Below are 21,379 nucleotides of genomic sequence, written 5' to 3' on the forward strand. Positions count from 1 at the left end.
CTTGGAGCCTCAGAGAAAATAGTTTCACACTATGTGGTGTTCATTATGTATACCAAGAATGAAACGGAATTCTGTACACATATCATCTCTTATTTTTTGAGTATGGGTAACACAACGTTCCATTAGTTTCAGATGTACGGCATAGTGACTGGACAAGTTTATCATTATGCTGTGTTCACCACAAGTGTAACCACCTTCTGTCCTAAGACATTGTTTTTACAGCATCATAGACTATATTCCTTATTCTGTGCCTCTAATTCCCATGACGTACTCATCTTATAATGGAAGCCTGTTTTCCCTCTCCCCTTCATTCATTTTGCTCGACTCCGTAGCTCCCTTCCCCTCTGGCAACGATCAGTTTGGTTTCTGCTTTTTATTTGTTTCTTAATTTGTTCTTTAGATTCCACTTATGAATGAAATCATAGGGTCCTGGGATCGAGCCCCACATCGGGCTCCCTGCTTAGCGGGGAATCTGCTTCTCCCTCTCCCTCTGCCTGCTGCTCCGCCTACTTGTGCACGTGCGCGCTCCCTCTCTCTGTCAAATAATAAATAAAACCTTAAAAAAAAAAAAAAAAAGAAAATGATCCCAATGGCAGGCACTCCTCTGAAGCTTTGTGATGCTATTTGGTCAAGTGTCTCCTTGCACTTGGAGGTCAATGTTAGGTCCTCCAAGATTAAATTTTGCATTGCTCTATTCAAAGTGTCACCATTCAGAAATGTGCATTTGCAAGCTCTTGAATATGATTTTTTACAATCTCTTCCTCCATTGGATTGTTCCTACACAAACAAATGGGCAAAGATAAGAATTTCATCTCTGGGAAGACCTCCTCTAAGAGCCTCTGTCCAAAACATCCAGTGCTGAAAAAAGAAAAGGCAGTGGTGGTATATAGCTCCTAATAATTTGTTTCTTTCCCTTTTCACTCCTGTTTTATAATGTGTAAGGATTAGAACTGGGCCAAAGACCTATAAGTCAGAATTCTGTCCTTCTAGATCCAAAAGGTGGACAGATTTATGCTATTCTGAATAATGAGTTATTCGATACTGTCAAATTTAAAATTATTAAAATAAAAACACTGGAGAAGCAACATGGGGGGTTAGGGGGATAGGAGAAGAATAAATGAAACAAGATGGGATTGGGAGGGAGACAAACCATAAATGACTCTTAATCTCACAAAACAAACTGGGGTTTGCTTGGGGGAGGTGGGACTGGGAGAGGGGGAGGGGGCTATGGACATTGGGGAGGGGAGGCGAACCATAAGAGACTATGGACTCTGAAAAACAACCTGAGGGTTTTGAAGGGTCAGGGGTGGGAGGTTGGGGGAACAGGTGGTGGGTAATAGGGAGGGCGTGTTTTGCATGGAGCACTGGGTGTTGTGCAAAAACAATGAATACTGTTACGCTGAAAAAAATAAATAAAATGAAAAAAAAAAAATAAAAACACATAATCACTAATTTTGCCATAGTGAAGTACTTTACAATCTTGTATTTGATCCTAAAAATATAGGTTAAAGTGCTGTAAAAAAGAGAATAATGTTTGAAAAATACCTGAAGATAAAGAAGTTTTCATTTGTACCTGAAAGACTATTTTGGAAAATATTAATAGAATGTGAGGATTTAAAAGATATTTTTTTAAGATTTTATGTATTTATTTGTCAGAGAGAGAGAGAGAAAACACAACACAAGCAGGAGAGGGGCATAGGCAGAGGGAGAAGCAAGCTCCCCGCTGAGCAAGGAGCCCAATATGGGACTCAATCCCAGGACCCTGGGATCATGACCTGAGCCAAAGGCAGACACTTAACCAACTGAGTTACGTAGGCATCCCTAAAAAGATGTTTTTTAATGTATTTACAGTCAGTAACTCATGTAGAAAGGAGCTCCAAGGGAAGAGAGAACTATATGCTGCAAGAAAAAAAGATTGCCAGCAGATTGAGAATAAACAAAATTACATTACAGAGAAATCCACTGGAAATACTTTCTTTCCAACTAGGGAGTGACTCCTTCAAGGAGATCACATCTTTAGCAAAATCAGAAATAGTTGCCTTGCTAGTCATTCACGTTAAAAAGAAAATACTGGAACTGTGATCAAGTGGAATTTATTCCAGGGATGCAAGGGTGTATTAATGTTTGCAAATCAGTCAGCGTGCTGCATCACACTAACAAGGGAAAGGATAAAAACAAAGCGATCATCTCAACAGATGCAGAAAAAGCATTGGACAAAGTACAACACCCATTCATGTTAAAAATTCTTAACAAAGTAGGTTTAGAGAGAATGTACTTTAACGTAATAAAGCACGTATATGAAAAACCCACAGATAATATCTTTCTCAAATGTGAAAACCTGGGAGCTTTTCCTCTAAATCAGGATAAGTCAAGGATGTCTACTCTCACCACTTTGATTCAGCATATGACTGGAAGTCCTAGCCAGTGCAATCGACAAATAAAAGGCATCCCAATTGGCAAGGAAGAAGTAAAACTCACTATTTGTGGGTGACATGATACTATATATAGAAAATCTAAAAGACTTCACCAAAAAACTACTAGAACTGATAAATGAATTCAGTAACGTCATCAGATACAAAATTAATATACAGAAATATGTCGCATGTCTTACGATAATAACGAAGTAGCAGAAAAAGAAATTAAGAAAGCAATTCCAATTGCCAACTGTACCAAAAAACAAAATCCCTAGGAATAAACTGAACCAAGGAGGTGAAAGATCTGCACTCTGAAAACTATAAAACATCCGTGAAAAATATTGAAGATGACACAAATGGAAAGATATTCTGTGCTAATGGGTTAGAAGAATCAATATTGTTAAAATGTTCATATTACCCAAAACAGTCGACAGATTTAATGCAGTCCCTATCAAAATACGAACAACATTTTTTTCAGAGAACTAGAACAAATAATCCTAAAATTGGTACAGAACCACAAAAGACCCCAAATAGCCAAAGCAGTCTTAAGAAAGATTTCAAGATACAATACACAGCTGAAGTAATCAAAACAGCATGGGACCAGCACAAAAAAATAGATAAGTGGAACGGGTTAGAGAGCTCAGAAATAAGCCGACACCTACATGGTCAGTGGACAACAATGGAGACAGTAATACACAATGGCAAAAAATAGACTCTTCAACAAATGATTTTGGGGAAGCAGACAGCTGCATGCAAAAGAACGAACTGGGCCTCTTTCTTATACCACACATGAAAAGAAATTCGAAGTAGGCTAGAGACCTGAATTTGAAACCTGAAATCAAAAAACTCCCAGAAGAAAACAGATAGTAATTTCTTTGACATTGGTCATAGAAATATTTTTCTAGCTATGTATTCTCTGGCAAAGGAAACAAAAGCAAAATTAACTTATTAGGACTATACCAAAATAAAAACCTTTTACATGGCTAAAGAAACTCAGTAAAAAAACAAGGTAACCAATTGTATAGGAGAAGATATTTGCAAATGATATATGTACTAAAGGGTTAATATCCAAAATATATAAAGAACTTCTGCAACTGAGTGCCAAAGAATTAAATAATCCAATTTTAAAAATGGGCAGAGGACTTGAATAGGTATTTTTCCAAAGAAGACATACAAATGGCCAACAGACACATGGAAAGATGCTCAACATTACTAATCATCGGGGAAATTCAAATCAAAACCACAAGGAGATATCACCTTCCACCAGTTAGAATGGCTAAAATCACGAGATCAGGAGCACAGGGGAAGGGTAGACGGAGAAGCAGACTCCCTGCTAAACAGGGAGCCTGATGCGGGACTTGATCCCTGCACCATGGAATCATGACCTGAGCCGAAGGCAGATGCTTAACCCACTAAGCTACCCAGGCGCCCATATTATAATTATTATGATAATATTATCCCTTATTAGCACTTAGCATTATATTTCGAATTTTATCCATTATCCATTTTATCCATAGTGAGCATTTCCCTCATAACCAATAATGTTGAGCAGTGTTTCATGTGCTTATTTGCCAACTGTTTGTCTTCTTTGGTGAAATATCTGATAGATCTTTTGCCCATTTTTGTATCTTTCATTGTTCAGTTTTGAGAGTTCCTTTCTATTTTGGAAACAAGTGCTTATCAGATTCGTGCTTTGGTAATATCTTCTCTCAGTGTGTGGTGTCTGTGTCTTTCCAGAAGCATACATTACAGTTTTCTTCAAATATACAATTCGTATTTTATTTTACTTTATTTTAGGTATCCTGTTATTGGTATGAAATTTAAAAAACACTTTGCTTCCCTCAAGAGCACAAAGATTTTCTTCTAGAAATTTTTGTGAGGTTTACACATTTAAGTCTCAGAGACTTTTTTTTTTTAAATATATATGTTTTGTGTTTATTCTCTCCATGCTTCACCTCCTGGCTATCTGAGCAATTTGGAAGCTATTTATGCATACCTTTTCCTTCTACTTTCATAAATTCCATGAAAAGATGAGGTGGTTTTTGAAATCTATTCTTGAAAACTGGCGAGTCACACATTTTGTGAGTGATATTTTCTGGCTCCCCTAAGAACCTAGTCAGGGTTCCTCAAACCAACCCAAACCTTCAAACTTCAGTGTATTCTCTTAACAAAGTAGTATGAACCGGTTAGGAGAATCCCCATTCTCTTGGGTAATTCACCCATCAGTGAATCGTCACCTTTTTATTTTTCTGCCCATTTTCTGCCCTGCACTCGGCTAGGGATTGCTGCCCTTGCTCTGGGCCTTTTGATGGCTTGGGTTGTTGTCATCTTACAAAGTATGCAGAATTTAACTTTCATTTTAAACCATTCCCTCCTTTCAGAAACACTCCCTTACCTTAAATTAAATTTCATGACACCAGCTCCTCCAAACTGTCCTTTTGCTATTTCACTGGTTCATGCTCTGGAATTTGAATGTCATCTCTGGGAGCTCCCAGGCCAAGTTCTCTGTGGCTGTGTGCTCACTCTGTGCTTTCTTAGCAGCCAGATCTGGTCCTCCCATAGTATTCTGCATTCACCTTTTGTCACTCAGCCAGAAACTCTGTATTCACGCAGACATTTCCCTCTCTCTTTGCTAATATAAACCAAGTATTCTACATTTTAGCACTCCACGGCCCTCCAATCTATTTACCAATCTCCATGTCTACAAACAAAATAGTTTTTCATACACAAAGAGAACTCCACAAGTACAAGGACTACAGTTGCCCACATTGGAAGAGTGAATAATCAAGAGCCAAGATGTGAAGTTTGTTTAAATGGCTAAAGAAAAATTCAGGATGAAATTAATAGGTAAACCTGGTCTTGAACAATGGGTATCATTTTCATGGATGAAAAGAGGAAAGAAATAATTTGAGGAGACACAGAGCAACTGCATGATGAATTCAGTCAAACCTGGGCACAAGGAGAACCATTTGGTACAGATTCATGTTGGGGAACATCGGGGATAAAAGTTGGGTGAGAAGTTGGATGTGAATTATGGAGGATTTTTAAACTCCGTAACTGTTGTGGGATTCATATGCTAAGAGATTGGGTTGTGCCTTTCAACCAAATTCTTGAATGATGGCAAGTTTAACTTTTTATTAAATGATACATGGGAAGAGCTAATAGTAAAATGGTGTCACAGCTCTGCTAATGAAAAAATATCCTCTGCCCCAGCCTTCCGTAGCCCTAAGTCCTGTTCTCCAGATACAACCTCTTTCAAGTCTTTTGATGGTTGTTATTGGTAGTTACCTCCATATTTCAGTGCTCTCTCTTGATATTTTGCATTTATATTTTATTTATTGTCTTGTTATTATAGAAGATAAGAATCTGGTCTGTGGGGCGCCTGGGTGGCTCAGTGGGTTAAAGCCTCTGCCTTCCCGCTCAGGTCATGATCCCAGGGTCCTGGTATCGAGACCCGCATCGGGCTCTCTGCTCAGCAGGGAGCCTGCTTCCCTTCCTCTCTCTGCCTGCCTCTCTGCCTACTTGTGATCTCTGTCTGTCAAATAAATAAAATTAAAAACAAAAAAGAATCTGGTCCATATCCCTCCTTTGATCGACTCATCCTCTGCATCTCATACACATACTTCTCATCCACTCATCTTCGTAAAGGAGCTACAGTATATCTGAATGCGAGGGTAGATGTACCTTGTTTATTTTATCATGCACTGTACTATTTATCATTGAGTAACTTTTCTTCTTGTACAAGTTTTTGGGGGTTTTTAGAACTAATAATTATTTATTTCTGTTCGCTTGGCCCTGCCACAAATGTTCTACAGACCTTCTAAAATAAGGAAGAGTCCACTGAAAATTGGTAACAAAACATAGCAGTTAATTTAGAAATTACAGTGCTCGCTTCGGCAGCACATATACTAAAATTTAGAAATTACATATTTTTTCTTTTTTCTCTCCTGGAGGCCTCTGCCACTAGTTAAGTTTCAAGTCCTATGTATATCTCTTCATGTGTTTCCAGTATGAGAATGCTAATTTCCTGGGTTGTATGTCTTTTCTGTGGCTTATCCCCTCGTTTTGGAGAAGAATCTCATATTTTAAAAGTTTTTCTTTAAATTCCAGTTAGTTACTGCACAGTGTAATATTGGTTTCAGTTGTAGTGATAAAACACTTCCAGATAACATCCAGTGCTCATTGCAAGTGGGGGTATTGAGAAGAATCTCAATTTTTAAGAGCTTTATTAAAGTAGAATTCACATACCATAAAATTTGCTCACTGTAAATGGATAATGATTTATAGATAACAACCATCACAGTCCAGTTTTACAATATCTTTACTACCCCAAAAAGGAGGATTGTGCTAAATCCCTGCTCCTACCCTCAGGCAATCGCCAGTCTGTGTTTCCTTTCTGTAGTTTTGCAGTTTCCAGAGATTCTTCATAAATGGGATTATATCATGCATAGTCTTTTGTGTCTGGCTCTTTTTACTTAGCATGTTTATTTTTGAGGTTCATTCATCTATCAGTAGTTTATTCCTTTAAATTGCGGAGTAGTGTTCCATTATGTAATATAACACATTTTACTCATGTTTAGCCAGTTGTTAGGTTTGTAAAATTTTTTCCAGTTTTGGGCTATTATGAATAATATGACTGTCAACATTCACATACAAATCTTTGTATGGACATATCACTAGCAGTGGAATTATTGGGCCATATAAACATATGTTTATTTAAGAAACTGTCAGACTAGCTCCCAAAGTGTATATTTTACATTCATGTGAACAAAATGGGGGGGTTATCCTTTCTCCTCCTCCTCACCAATACTTGGTATGTTATTCTTTTGGATTATAGTCATTCTGGTGGGTGTGTGTAATGATAAGTTGGGCTTAATTTGCATAATTTACCTTAATAACTAACGATGTTGAACATTTTTTTCAAGTACCTATTAGCCATCTGAGTATCTTTTTTGGACGAACATCTATTCAAGTCTTCTGCCTCCCACCTCTTTTAGACTTGGATTGTCTTTCTTTTTTATTTGGAAGACCTTCGTATATTTTGATACAAGTTCTTTATCAGAAATATGATGTTCAAACATCTTACCTCCATGTTTGGCTTGTCTTTTATTTTCTTACTGATATCTTTAATTTTTTTAATTTTTTTTAAAGATTTTATTTATTTGACAGAGAGAGATCACAAGTAGGCAGAGAGGCAGGCATAGAGAGAGGAAGGGAAGCAGGTTCCCTGCTGAGCGGAGAGCTTCATGCTGGGCTCCATCCCAGGACCCTGAGATCATGACCTGAGCCAAAGGCAGAGGCTTAACCCCCTGAGCCACCCAGGTGCCCCTACTGATGTCTTTAGAAGAACAAAAGTTTCCATTTTGATGAAGTCCAGCCTACAATTTTTCTTTTATAAATCATGTTTTTGATGTCACATCTAAGATACTGTGACCTGATCCAACTTCACAAAGGTGAAACTACATTTTGTCTTAAAATGTTTAGAGTTTTAATGCTTATCTTAAGGTATATGATCTATTTTGTATTGATTTATGAGTCTGTGAAAGGAAAGGGTCTAAGTTGTTTTGTTTTCTGGTTTGGTTTTTTTGGGGGGCTTTTTGTGGTTTTTTTTTTTTTGTTGTTGTTGTTGTTTGGTTGTTTTTTTGCTGCTCTGTTTTGGCATTTAATTAACTGATTGTTCTAGCACCTTCTATTCAATAGACTACCCCTTCTGCATTTACTTGCCTTGGTACCTCTGTCAAAAATCTATTGATCATCAGTCTAGATGTTTTTTGTTTCTTTCTGCATTCTATATTCTAATCTATCAGTCTAGTCTTAAGCCAGTATCAGACTGTCTTGATTACTGCAAAAAAGGTTGAGACCTGATTATATGAGTCCTCCAAGGTTGTTGTTCTTTTTTTAAATAAAATTAGTTATTCTAGGTTCTTTACACACATTTTAGTATCAGCTTGAAATTTCTATAAGAAATTTCCTAGAACTACTTGAATTTATAGATCAACATGTGGACAATTGTCAACTTAATAATACTGAGTGTTCCAGTCTGTGAACATGATAAGTCTCTTCATTTATGTGGATTTTCTTTAATTTCTCTTAGCAAACACCACTGGGAAAGAATATGAGTTTCCTACCAGAAGAAGATGCTGACAATCCACTTTTGATAAAGGACTTATATCCAGAGTGCATTAAAAACTCTTACAAATCAATGACAAGACAGCCAACAGGGACGAATAAAGAGCTTTTAACTGGCAGTTTTTAGAAGGGGATAACCCAATGTCCAAATAACATGAGAGTGCTCAGTATCATCAGTCATCGAGGTGTACTACACATTAAAACCACACGTGTTCTCACAACCCCATAGGAATGGCTAAAATGGAAAACCAAACACTGCTAGTTGTTGGCAAAGATAAGGAGCCAGGGATTCTTGTACACAGCCCTGAGGAGTATAAATTGGCACAATTACTTTAGAAAACGTTTGGCCGTATCTATAAGCTCTCTATATATGCATACTTCATGAACCACCAGTCCTATTTCTAGTTATAGATCACCCCTGCATTCATAGTATGTCTATCAGAAGACATGCTGAGCATAGATTAGATTAATAAATTACAGTAGTTTATACAATGAGAAGCAAGACAGCAGGAAAACCAACTGCTTCAGATGACAGACATGAATGACACAAATGAAAGTGTAAGAAAAGGACCCAACAGAAAATACTATATGTTCTTGGATACCATTTATGTAAAATTTGAAAAAGACTAAATAAAAACTATGTTGGCAGAAAACAGAAATGCAGAAATATAACAAAGTGGCAATATTTGGTAAAGAATAATCATTGAAGGAAAAAAAAGTTTCTGGAATGTGGTTGATACTCTGTATCATTGATCTGGATACAATTACAGGGGTGTGTCCAATTTGCACAATTTATGAAACTGTGTCCTATGATTCACTTTCTTGTGTGAATATTTTTAAGGACTTTTTAAAGTATTATTAATATTACCTCCAGAATTAAGCAGCAGTAATATAAATTAGCCTTTAAAATATCAAAGAAAAAGTTTCACTGAAAAGAAATATTATAATAACCCATTACATTCTGTAATTGCAAAATAACCTTCTAAAAGAGCATCATTGAAAAAAATGTATAAATTGATTTTGAAATTAATCTTCAAAAGAAAACATGAAAGCAATCAAAGGAAAATAATTATGAAATGTTTTGAATTTACTTACCTAGGAAGACTGAGTCTAAACTATTCCATTCTCTTCTCCTTAGGAAACAAAGGTGTTGAGAAATGCCTGTGTAAAAAGGAAAATAAGATGTTACCCTGGAAGATAAAAAAAAGTATCTCTGAGAATGTTACTAAGCCCCCCTGCTGGGGATATTTTAAAACCATTCATTCATTCATTCATTTAGTCATTCTGACTGGGGATTTTAAAAAGTAAAATGCATGCAAATTTTAACCTTCTGACACGTTTTAAGAGGCTAATATATGGCAAAGCCCACTCTTACTCAGCTGCAGTTTCCCAACAAACAGCACCAGTGAGTGTTGGCCTGGATAATTTTTTTTTCCTCCTTTAGGAAGCTGTCTTGTGCATTTTAGAATGGTTGCCAGGGTTCTTGGCCTTCACTTAACTAGGGCCAGTAGCATCACCCCATCGTTCTGAAAAGTCAGAATGTCTGCGGATGTTGCCAAATGACCCAAGAGGACAATCATCCTGGTTTAAAGCCATTGCTCTACAATATGTAAATATTGGAATATTAGAGTAATACGTTTTATTTCCTTGGTTGTCAGTCATTCATGAGTGAATGGTTTTAGTTCCTTGGTCCCTTGTCAGTAAAAACATTCCTGATTTCTAGCTTCATCTGTCTGGTGCTATTTTTGCTATCATACATGGACAAATGTTGGAATTAATAGTTCTGAGATCATTTTGTCATTCTAATAAGGAAGGAAGACCAATTCCTTTCGAAAATAAGAAGCGAGTGGTTTTCAGTGTTGGGTGGAAGAAGTCAGTGTATATAGAGCTATCTTGTCCTTTGTGTGGATTATGCAAATATGATTGTCTACTTTGGCATTAAATTAGAAAGTTGTTTCCTCAATAACAATTGAAAGTGAATATTTAAAATATTTTCTATAAGTCGACTTAGAAAATGAGATAAATATTTGATTTTTTAATTTAATTCATATATGTGATAAACTTAAAAAATGATTTTTCTTTTTTGGAAAAAAAAAAGCGATCCATGCTATTAATAATAGACATAAAAAGATTCTATTCTTTATTATGGCCTTATTTTCAAAATTCATAATAAAATATTTCAGGGGATTAAGAAAAAATTGGAACTCAAAACTTACAATAAAAAACTTCCAGTATTAAACTGAAATGTAAATGTCTGCTTTCAGGGTATACCTGTCTGTGGCACATCAGGCTGGTGTAGAAATGGGTGATGGGTAATCTGTGGGGGGAAAAACCTGACTCTGAAACCCTCCCTGAAACGTTAGGTAAAATGACTTGCTAAGCTCATATAAAATGTTTACAAGTTTCTATTCCCTAGAAGAATATTGTTTGATCTTACATACTTATTTATGACTCTCTACTAAAGGGTGATTTTTTTAAATGAATTTTACACCTATGTATTAGATGATTTTTCAGATCCAAAACCCTCTACATTCTGCCACCTTTCCCAGATTTTGCTTTAAAAAGGTATCTTTCATTAATCGGAATATACTGTAAAATTTACAAATTTTCCTAGCATGGATAGTTGTCTGAAGGAAACAGAACACCCCACAGTTCACCTGTCAAACAACTGCCCCCGTTAAGGAAGAAGAACTGAATAAGCATTGCCTCTGCTGTATTTGGGAAACAATAATTTCAGCAACTGCTTATTTTAATGACTGGATCTGACCCTATTTTCAAAGAAAGAAAGAAAGAAAACCCAATGGTAATATAGAGTTATTGATTTTGATAATTGCCTTATAATAGATTTATCCCTACTGATAATTTGGTTTCTTAGGACAAAGGAATGATGTATGTGATGGGAATAATATGAAAAATATTTTCTTTTCAACTTTTTAGTAAATTTCTTGTTTTATTAAACTGATAATTTGATATGAAATTGTCCATGAATATATACATTTTTCAAATATAGGGGTGCATGGGTGGCTCAGTGGGTTAAAGCCTCTGCCTTCGGCTCAGGTCATGATCCCAGAGTCCTGGGATCGAGCCCCGCATCAGCTTCTCTGCTCGGCAGGGAGTCTGCTTCCCTTCCTCTCTCTCTCTGCCTGCCTCTCTGCCTACTTGTGATCTCTGTCAGATAGATACATAAAATCTTTAAAAATATATAAAAAATATAACTTGAACCAGACTTTTAAAGACAGCATATACACAGTTTATGAAAAAAATGCAAACATCCCTTATTTTCCAGTTGGAATGATAAGTTATTTGCCTCCTCTCCCTCAAAATATAGATATGTGGGACAACTAAAGAGATTTGCCTATGACATTTTTGGCCATTTCATGAAAATACAGTAGTATGATCAAACCTGTCTTTGGTTTGTGGACTCTTGCCCACTCTTTCAATTCTGATTATTTTCTTTCAATTCTGATTATTATTCAATTCTGATTGATTTTCAATACCGATTATTACTCTCCAGTAACAATTTATGCTTCTAAGTGAAAGAAAGTTTTCCATAATTAAAGTATATGCATTTCCTCATGAATTTTCAACTTCATAAAATTATCAAATGAGTATCAAGTCTATACATAACATAGCAATTAATTTAAGATTGTTGTTCGAAGAGATTATTGACATTGGATTTGTAGAGTCTTCTAAAAATCAATTTTCCATTCATTGGCTATTACTAACATTAATCCTAGGTGACTTGCTACTTATCATTGACTCTCTGGGTTGTCACAGTTTGGGGGAGGGAGGACAACCTACGTGGACTCTTGATTTGTCCCTAGCAGGTGTCTGAACAACCCCTAGTCAACAAAGAGAAGCCAGAGGAAACCTAGGTTTTGCAGGCTAGGTGTGTAAAATGTAAAGGTGATTAGGATCCACAGTCAATGCCACCTCAAGTGTTCAGTTTATGCTATGATTCTTCATAATTAGGGGAATTACAGATTGAAGGTGAATCCCCAAAACTCTTTCTCATCATGTAACTTCTGGAATCATCATTCTTCTGTTAGATTAAAAAGGGAATGTGTTGGGGGCGCCTGGGTGGCTCAGTGGGTTAAGCCGCTGCCTTCGGCTCAGGTCATGATCTCAGGGTCCTGGGATCGAGTCCCGCATCGGGCTCTCTCCTCAACAGGGTGCCTGCTTCCCTCTCTCTCTCTCTGCCTGCCTCTCTGTCTACTTGTGATCTCTCTCTGTCAAATAAATAAATAAAAATCTTTAAAAAAAAAAAAAGGGAATGTGTTTCAGGTACACGAATTATCAAGGAAGCGGTTTGTTCCTAATGGTAGCTCCCCGTCTTTGATGTTGCACACTCAGCTTGACTTCTGTAGCACTCAAAATCCTCCACAGAATGAACGTTACATAAGAGTCATCACTGGGCCCTCGTAATTGATCCCTCCAAGGATAGAGTACAAAATTACATTCATTTTTAGATTACTTGAAGGTTTTTATTACAGTTAAATATCCGTTTTTAAGATCCTTCCTATTGTAAGATGTACTAAATTCTTTTGGAAAAATAAAAAGAATATATAACGTTCAGGCAAAGGACCTCAATGTGCTGGAAAACATTGGTGAACATGAAGACTCAAGAAAGCATTTAGATAAAGCAATGCACTGCTACCTCAAGAAATAAGAATCTTCTCAAACAACCTAACCTTACACCTAAAGGAGCTAGAAAAAGAACACACAAAGCTCAAAGCTAGTAGAAGGAAGGAAGTAATAAATATTAGAATGGAAATAAATGGGAAAAAAAAGACGAAAGAAAACAATTCTACTGTTAATGAAACTAAGAGCTGAATCTTGAAAGGATACACAAAATTGAAAACAGCCAGACTCATCAAGAGAAAAAGAGAAAGGACTCAAATAAATAAAATCAGAAATGAAGAAGGAGAAATAAAAATCAATACTATAGAAATACAAAGAATTATAAGAGGATATTATGAAAAAATATTTGCCAACAAATTGGACAATCCAGAAGACATGGATAAATTACTAGAAATATGCATCTTCCAGAATTGAATAAGAAGTAGGTAATTTGAACATAGAGATTACTAGTAATGAAATTAAATTAGTAATCAAAAGGCTCCAACAAACAAAAGCCCAGGGCCAATGACTTCACAAATGAATTCTACCAAAACTTTGAAGAGTTAATACCTATTCTCAAACACTCCAAAAAAATAGAAAAGGAAGGAGAACTTCCAGATTTGTTCTACAAGGTCAGTAGCATCCTGAATACAGAGATACTACAAAAGAAAAGGAAATGACGACAGATCAGTACCTCTGACCTAGATGCCAAGCACGATGCAAAATTCCTTAACAAAACATTAGCAAACTACATTCACCAACACAATAAAAGGATAATTCACCATAATCAGGTGGGATTTATTCCAAGGATTCAAGAGTGTTTCAATATTCACAAATCTATTGATGTGATATGCCACATTAACAAGAGGAAGGATTAAAACTGCATGATCACCTCAACAGATACAGGAAAAGCATGTGACATAATACAACATCCATTCATGATTTAAAAAAAGAAAGAAAGAAAAGAAACTCTCAACAAAATGGGTTTAGAGAGAACATACCTCAATAAAACAAAGGCTATATATGTAAAACCCACAGCTAACATACTCAGTGGTGAAAAACTGAGAGCTCTTCTCTAAGATCAAGGACAAGGATGTCCACTCTCAACACTTGTATTCTACATAGTAATGGAAGTCCTAGCCAGTGCAATCAGACAAGAGAAAGAAACAAGGGTATCCAAATTGGTAAGGAAGAAATATCACAATTTGCAGATGACATATTAGATATAGAATCCCCCCCCAAAGTAAACTCTAAAGACTCCACAAAAAAAACTACTAGAACTGATGATAAAATTCAGTAAAACCACAGGATATAAAATTAATATACAGAAATCTGATGCATTTCTGTACACTAATAACAAAATAGCAGAAAGAGAAATTAAGAAAATAATTCCATTTTCAGTTGCACCAAAAAGAAATAAAATACCTGGGAATAAATCTAACTAAGGAGAAGACCTGTATTCCATAAACTATGACACTGACGAAAGAAAGTGAAGAGGACACAAACAAATGGAAAGACACTCCATGCTCATGGGTTGGAAGCATTAATATTGTTAAAATGTCTATACTACGTAGCAATCTACAGATTCCATTCAATCCCTATCAAAACACTGATGGCATTTTTCACAGAACTACAATAAATAATCCTAACATTTATATGGAACCACAAAAGACCTAAAATAGCTTAAGCGGTCTTGAGAAACAAGAACAAACCTGGAGGTACCATAATCCCAGGTTTCAAGATGTACTACGAAGCAGTAGTAACCAAAACAGTACGGTGCCGGCACAAAAGGAGATAACGGATCAATGGAACAGAACAGAGTCCAGAAGTAAACCCACACCTATATGGTCAATTAACCTATTACAAAAGAGGCAAAAATATACAATGGTGAAAAAAATCTCTTCAACAAATGGTGTTGGGAAAACTGGACAGCTACATGCAAAGAATGAAGCTGGACCACTATCTTACACCACACACAAATATAGACTCGAAATGGATTAGAGACTTAGGTGTAAGACGTAAAACCATAAAACTGCAAAAAGCAAAGTTAAGCAGTAATAGATGTCAGCCGTAGCAACATATTTATGGACGTGTCTCCTCAAGCAAGAGAAACAAAAGCAAAAGTAAACTGTTGGGACTACAACAAAATAAAAAGCTATGGCACAGCAAAGAAAGTCATCAACAAAATGAACATGCAACTTACTGAGTGGGAGGAGATACTTGCAAACGATATATTTGATAAGGAATTAATATTCAATTATATAAGCAACTTATACAACACCGAAAAGAGCAGACAATCCAATTAATAAATAGGCAGAGGATCTGAAGAGACATTTTTCTAAAGACGTACAAATGGCCAACAGACACATGAAAAGATGTTCAACATCACTAATCATCAAATGATGTTCAAATGTAAAGTAAAACCACAATGAGATACCACCCCATACCAGTCAGAATAGCTAGTATCAAAAAGACAAATAACAAGTGTTGGTGAGGTTCAGAGAAAAGGAACCCTCGTGCACTGTTGGTGGGAGGGTAGACTGGTGCAACCACTGTGGAAAACAGTACGGAGATTCCTCAAATCATTAAAAATGGAAATACTGTATGGTCCAGTAATTTTACTATTTTACCTAAAGAAAATGAAAACACTAGTTTGAGACAATATGTGCATCCCTATGCTTATTGTAGCATTATTTATAACAGCCAAGATATGGAAGTTACCCAGGTGTTGCGTGCACCTGTGCGCACGTACGCACACAACCACGCACACACACACACACACACACACACATCCATATAACTACACACAATGAAATATTCCCAAACCATAAATGAGTGAGATCTTGTCATTTGCAACAACATGGCTGGACCTAGAGGGCATTATGCTGAACACCATAAGTCAGAGAAACGTAAATACCATACAGTTTCACTTACATGGAACTGTGGAATCTAAAAAAAAAAAAAAAAAACAGAACAGAACAAAGAGACTCTTAAATACAAGAACAAGCTGGTAGTTCCCAGGGGTGAGGTGCACACGCAGATGGTTGAAATAGAAACAGGGATTAAGAGGTACAGACTTCCAGTTATGAAATAAATAAGTCATGGAGATAGAAACCTTAGCATGGGGCGTATAGATAGTAATACTAGAATAAAGTTGTACAATGACAGGTGGTGACTGCATTGACCGTGGTGACCACTGAGAAGCACACAGAATTTTTGAATCAATATGTTGTACACCTAAAACTAATATAACATTGGGAGTTAAGTATATCGCACTAAGGAAAAAGAGAAAGCTTTGAGAAGGAACCTTTCACATGGATACACTTCTACTTGAAAGATTTGAGGGTGTTCCTGGTTCAGAACTCCTTCTAGGTTTACTGGGACCCCTTCTAATTCTTCAAAAGTAGAATGTGAACGTGAATGTGCCATGGTTGACTGGCACTGTCTTATCTTTAAGATTGGGGTCTTCTCCAGAGTCACACATTACCCACATCACTTAGCTGACGATGCTGAATTCCCAGGTTGCTACTCATTTAGAACAAAAATGCAGAAGACAGACTGAAAGAAATATGATGCCAGAATGGTACAATACTGAGAGTTATAGGTCAAGATTGAGGAAAAATTTCAGTTTACCTAAAAAACAATCTGTACTGTGCGTTTGCCGTCCAAAGATGTTATAATGACAGGTTATTCACCCTTACCTATAAGATGTGTAATACACTTCTGTATCAAATGTCTATTTGGATCATCACAAAAATTCTATGAGAAAGATACCATGATTTCCATTTTATAGAGGGAGACTTGAAAAAATGAAATCTAATTTTCCTCAATTAGGTCTTTTGCCAAGGTGGAAATCTGGTCTTTTGATATTAAGGTTTCTTTTTCTTCCACGGATATAATAATTAAAATCTAATGGGAATAAATTAATTAATTACTCAGTATCAAGCTATTCTAATACCATTTTGTCCATGACAGCTTCTGCTTTTGCCAGTGGTTGCTATAAATTAATATGTCAAAGGCATGCTCTATAGAAACATAAGAAGAAAAAAGCAAATGAAGGCCGAAATAAGAGCCAACACATTTAGAGACAATTACTTTCAAATTTTCATTCTGTTGTTCAAAATTATATATGTGCATTATTTAAAATTTGAAGTACAGGGGTGCCTGGGTGGCTTAGTGGGTTAAGCGTCTGCCTTTGGCTCAGGTCCTGATCTCAGGGTCCTGGGATTGAGCCTGAGTTGGTCTCCCTGCTCAGCGGGGAGTCAGCTTCTCCCTCTCACTCTGCTCCTTCCCCTGCTCATACCTTCTGTCTCCTTCAAATAAATAAAACCTTTAAAAAAAATAAAATTTAAAGTATAAACATTTATCAAGAAGGACATAATAATTACCTTAATTCTGCAATTTGGAGAAGATATATATAGAGAGAGATATATAGATATATTGATATAGAGAGAGATATATAGATATATATAGATATAGGTATATCGATATATCTATATATATAGCTGCATATGTTTTACTCTTATCTATATATGCAAATATATGCATACAATCTATATGTGAATTTGGTTTTATGAAAGTATTTACTAATATATAAACATCCTGTGTACTGTGTCTAAATTGTATACTTCTTCATAAAGCACTTATGAACCTCTTTACATGTCTCAATTGTTGTATTATTACATTTATGTTTGTACTCTATACTATTTAATCAGTATTTTTTATTGTCTGTACAGATTGTTTTTATGTTCATATGATAGACAACGCCATGACGAGTTTGTACTTCTGTATGGCATAATGATAGTCTCACTTCTGTTGGATGGAAAATTTAATTCCAAAGTGAATTTGCTGTCTAAGACGGAGCTTATTTTTAACTCCTTCCAATTTGAAATAACGCATTTGCCTTAAATTGCTTTAAAATTTATATTCCCACCAGGATTGAAAGATATTAGGGCTTCCCTCACTTTGACCATCGCCAAATACATACTAACATATTTATTCTCAGTGAATCTTCCGTTTAAGATCTTTGCCCATTTTTCTACTGAAGCACCTGTTTGTTTTTTGTCATTACCATGTTCATGAGATATTTTAAGAATATTAGTCCATTTCCATCTGTCATGTATATTGCAAATAGATTTCCTACTTTATTGTATTTTGGTTTCCAGTATTTTCTACCATATAGATCGTTTACATAAAAAGCCTTTTTTTCAGCCTAAGAATATAAATATAACCTTATTTTCTATTCCTATGTTGTAGATTGGCTTTGGCACTTCTTTTTTTTCACTTTTTTGTATTGTGTTTTTTTTCTATTGTGAATTGTATGCTTATATTTTTCTATTTATCTACCAAGTAATGGCATTTTCTGTCCTAGATACAATTATTGTTACTTTCCCTTTCTAAGTTTTGAAGTACAAAATGTGAAGCACAATTTTGATTTGTCTTAAAATTTTGAATAGTATTTCACTGAAAGCCCCATTTCCCCACTGTCTCTTTGTCCTGTGTGACTTGGCGTGTTCCTCTCCTTGTGTCGTGGAACACTGGTGGGTGTGGTCCTGAAGCTCTTCCTGGCGGAGCAAACACTCATGCCTGTTCCTGCGAGTTTCGTGTGAGGTCACGACTTGACTTTAATTCCAGCCGAATTATGGGGAAGAGATTCCCAGGGACCCACCAGTCACACAGTCCAATGGTGCTCCTGCTGGTTCGAGGGCTATGCAAGCTAGCAGAGACAGATGGAAACCCCATCCATGACGTTGCATTTTACGTAGCGATGACCAAAAATTTACCCATGTACTTTTGCAGCCTTTCTCTCCATTTGCAATCCTTTTAAGATTCCAAGACGTTTCTGATTCTTGAACGTTGTGTCATAGATGAGATTTTCCTGAGACAAATATTTCACAAACAACTGGGTAACTGTGTGAGATGTTGTCACTTTCATTTACTGCGCTTTCTCCGTCCCCACCCTCCATCTATTCAAGGGAATTATACTTGTGTAGCCAGATGGCATATCAGGAATTCCAGAAGGTAAAGGATTAATATCCATATTTTCAGAACACAGACCTAAAGAGATTAAGTACATACCCCAGTGGCACAATAAATAAGGAAAAATCCTAAAATTAATAAGGAAATCCTAAAATTAACACTTTTATTATCCAATTTTATTATCCAACTCTAACTTGTTAGAATGTAGACTATTTTTTTTTAATTTATTTGATAGAGATCACAAGTAGGCAGAGAGGCAGGCAGAGAGAAAGGAGGAAGCAGGCTCCCTGCTGATCCCAGGACCCTCGATCCCAGGACCTTGGGATCATGACCTGGGAGGAAGGCCAAGACTTTAACCCACTGAGCCACCCAGGCATCCCAGGATGTAGACTACTGATCTCCATCCAAGATCCCCTAGTAGGGGTGGTCACTTCTCTAGCTGATTCCTGTGCACGCTAAACTGTAAGAACCAGTGTCCGAAGCATTTCCTCCCACATTTAGACTTAAAAGCTGGGATAAGCATGGCAGTATAAAATAAACATTTCATGTTGTATTTCACTTTGTAGATGAAGTTAAACAATGTCCCATTTTCCCTTAATTTCAAAGAATAGTTTAGAAAACTGCATTTTTTCATAACTATGCTAACTACCTGAATGTAACTGGGGATGGTCTACTTAACTGGACACACTGATGTGGACAGTTATTTATGAGCAGAATTAATGTTCTCCAGACTGTTTCATGTCTTTTTCATAGCAAAATAAATCTTGACAATCAGGTTTTTTGGAAATACTTGGAGGGTCTGCCAGAATATAAACCTGGGATGCTGTTGTTGAAATCCCATCCTTCGTGGAATTATTCATTCTAAAACCGCTTCTGTAAAACAGAGTTTCCTAATTTCAAGCATCCTGCTTCATTATATTTTACTGATGCTGATAACTAAAAGCGAAGCAAAGCGTTAGAGTGGACTTCAGTTTATATGTATTGGAGGATAATACAGGCTTGAATACATTCTCAGACTTAAAGATTTGCCAGTTATGTAGAACTATAAATCCAACAAGCTACTTTGGAAATTATTTTTAAAATTATGTCTCAAAACCATAAGAGACTCTTAATCTCACAGAATAAACTGAGGGTTGCCGGGGGGTAAAGGGGTATGGAGAGGGTGTCTGGGTGATGGACATTGGGGAGGGTATGTGCTATGTTGAATGCTGTGAGGTGTGTAAGCCTGAGGATTCACAGACCTGTACCCCTGGGGCTAATAATACATTATCTGTTAATAAAAATAATTTAAAAAATAGAAAAAAATAAAATTATGTCTCATAAAATTCTTATCTTAAAAACCAAATATATATTTTACAAATTTGATTGTGCGCACTTCATTTTTAATCATGGTACTAATTCTAATTAAAATATGAATATAATTTTACCAAGTAAATGAAGTAATTCAAGGATAATTAATAACATTTTTAATAAGGATCTGACATATATAATGTTAAACCTAGAGGGTTTTTTAGTGCATTTGTTTCCAAATCTCGTAATCTGATAACTGATTGATCATGCATGTTTCTTTGATAGGCGTATGCAGGCAAAGATTTGGAGGAACAGTTGCGGTCCGTGTCTAGTGTGGATGAGCTCATGACCGTTCTCTACCCAGAATATTGGAAAATGTACAAGTGTCAATTAAGGAAGGGCGGCTGGCAGCGTTACAAAGAACAGCCCAATACCAACGCGAGAACAGAAGAGACTGTAAAATTTGCTGCAGCACATTATAATGCAGAGATCTTGAAAAGTAAGTATGGGAAAGAAAATATATGATAAGCTTTATATATCAACCCAGTGAAATCTGCCAGCCTGTTTTGTTTTTGTTTTTGTTTTTAAATTTCAGCATTTGTATCACTAAATGCCTGAGGGCTGAAAGCAAACAAAATAGGAATAAAGATTTTCAAAATATAGCATTTTATAATTTCACTGTGAGTGGTAAAGAGGATTTCTCAAAATATAAAAATAGAAAGGTACATGCCTACCAACATTTTTTTATTAAGGTGATATTCCATTGCAAAATTTTAAAACCCTGAAGATGTATTTGCCACAATGCGTCAGTTTCCCCATTTAAACATTCTATATCTTACAAAATAATTACACATACATTTTCTGATTCAGATTCAGAAATGCTTAATTTCTAAATCACCCCCAAATCATCTTTTCCAAGACTTCTTATTGGTATCCAAGACTTATTA

General features: G+C 36.1%; 1 protein-coding gene across 1 annotated transcript in view; it reads left to right on the forward strand.

The window, feature by feature from the left end:
• The window catches only part of VEGFC (vascular endothelial growth factor C), a 106,107-nt gene that overhangs the window by 48,413 nt on the left and 36,315 nt on the right, over nucleotides 1–21,379 (forward strand). Inside the window, exon 2 of the mRNA XM_045985678.1 lies at nucleotides 20,718–20,931. Within this exon, the coding sequence (XP_045841634.1) occupies nucleotides 20,718–20,931 (214 nt within the window). The remainder of the gene's footprint in view (nucleotides 1–20,717; nucleotides 20,932–21,379) is intronic.

This window comes from Meles meles, chromosome 2, assembly GCF_922984935.1.
Source record: "Meles meles chromosome 2, mMelMel3.1 paternal haplotype, whole genome shotgun sequence".
NCBI lineage: Eukaryota > Metazoa > Chordata > Mammalia > Carnivora > Mustelidae > Meles > Meles meles.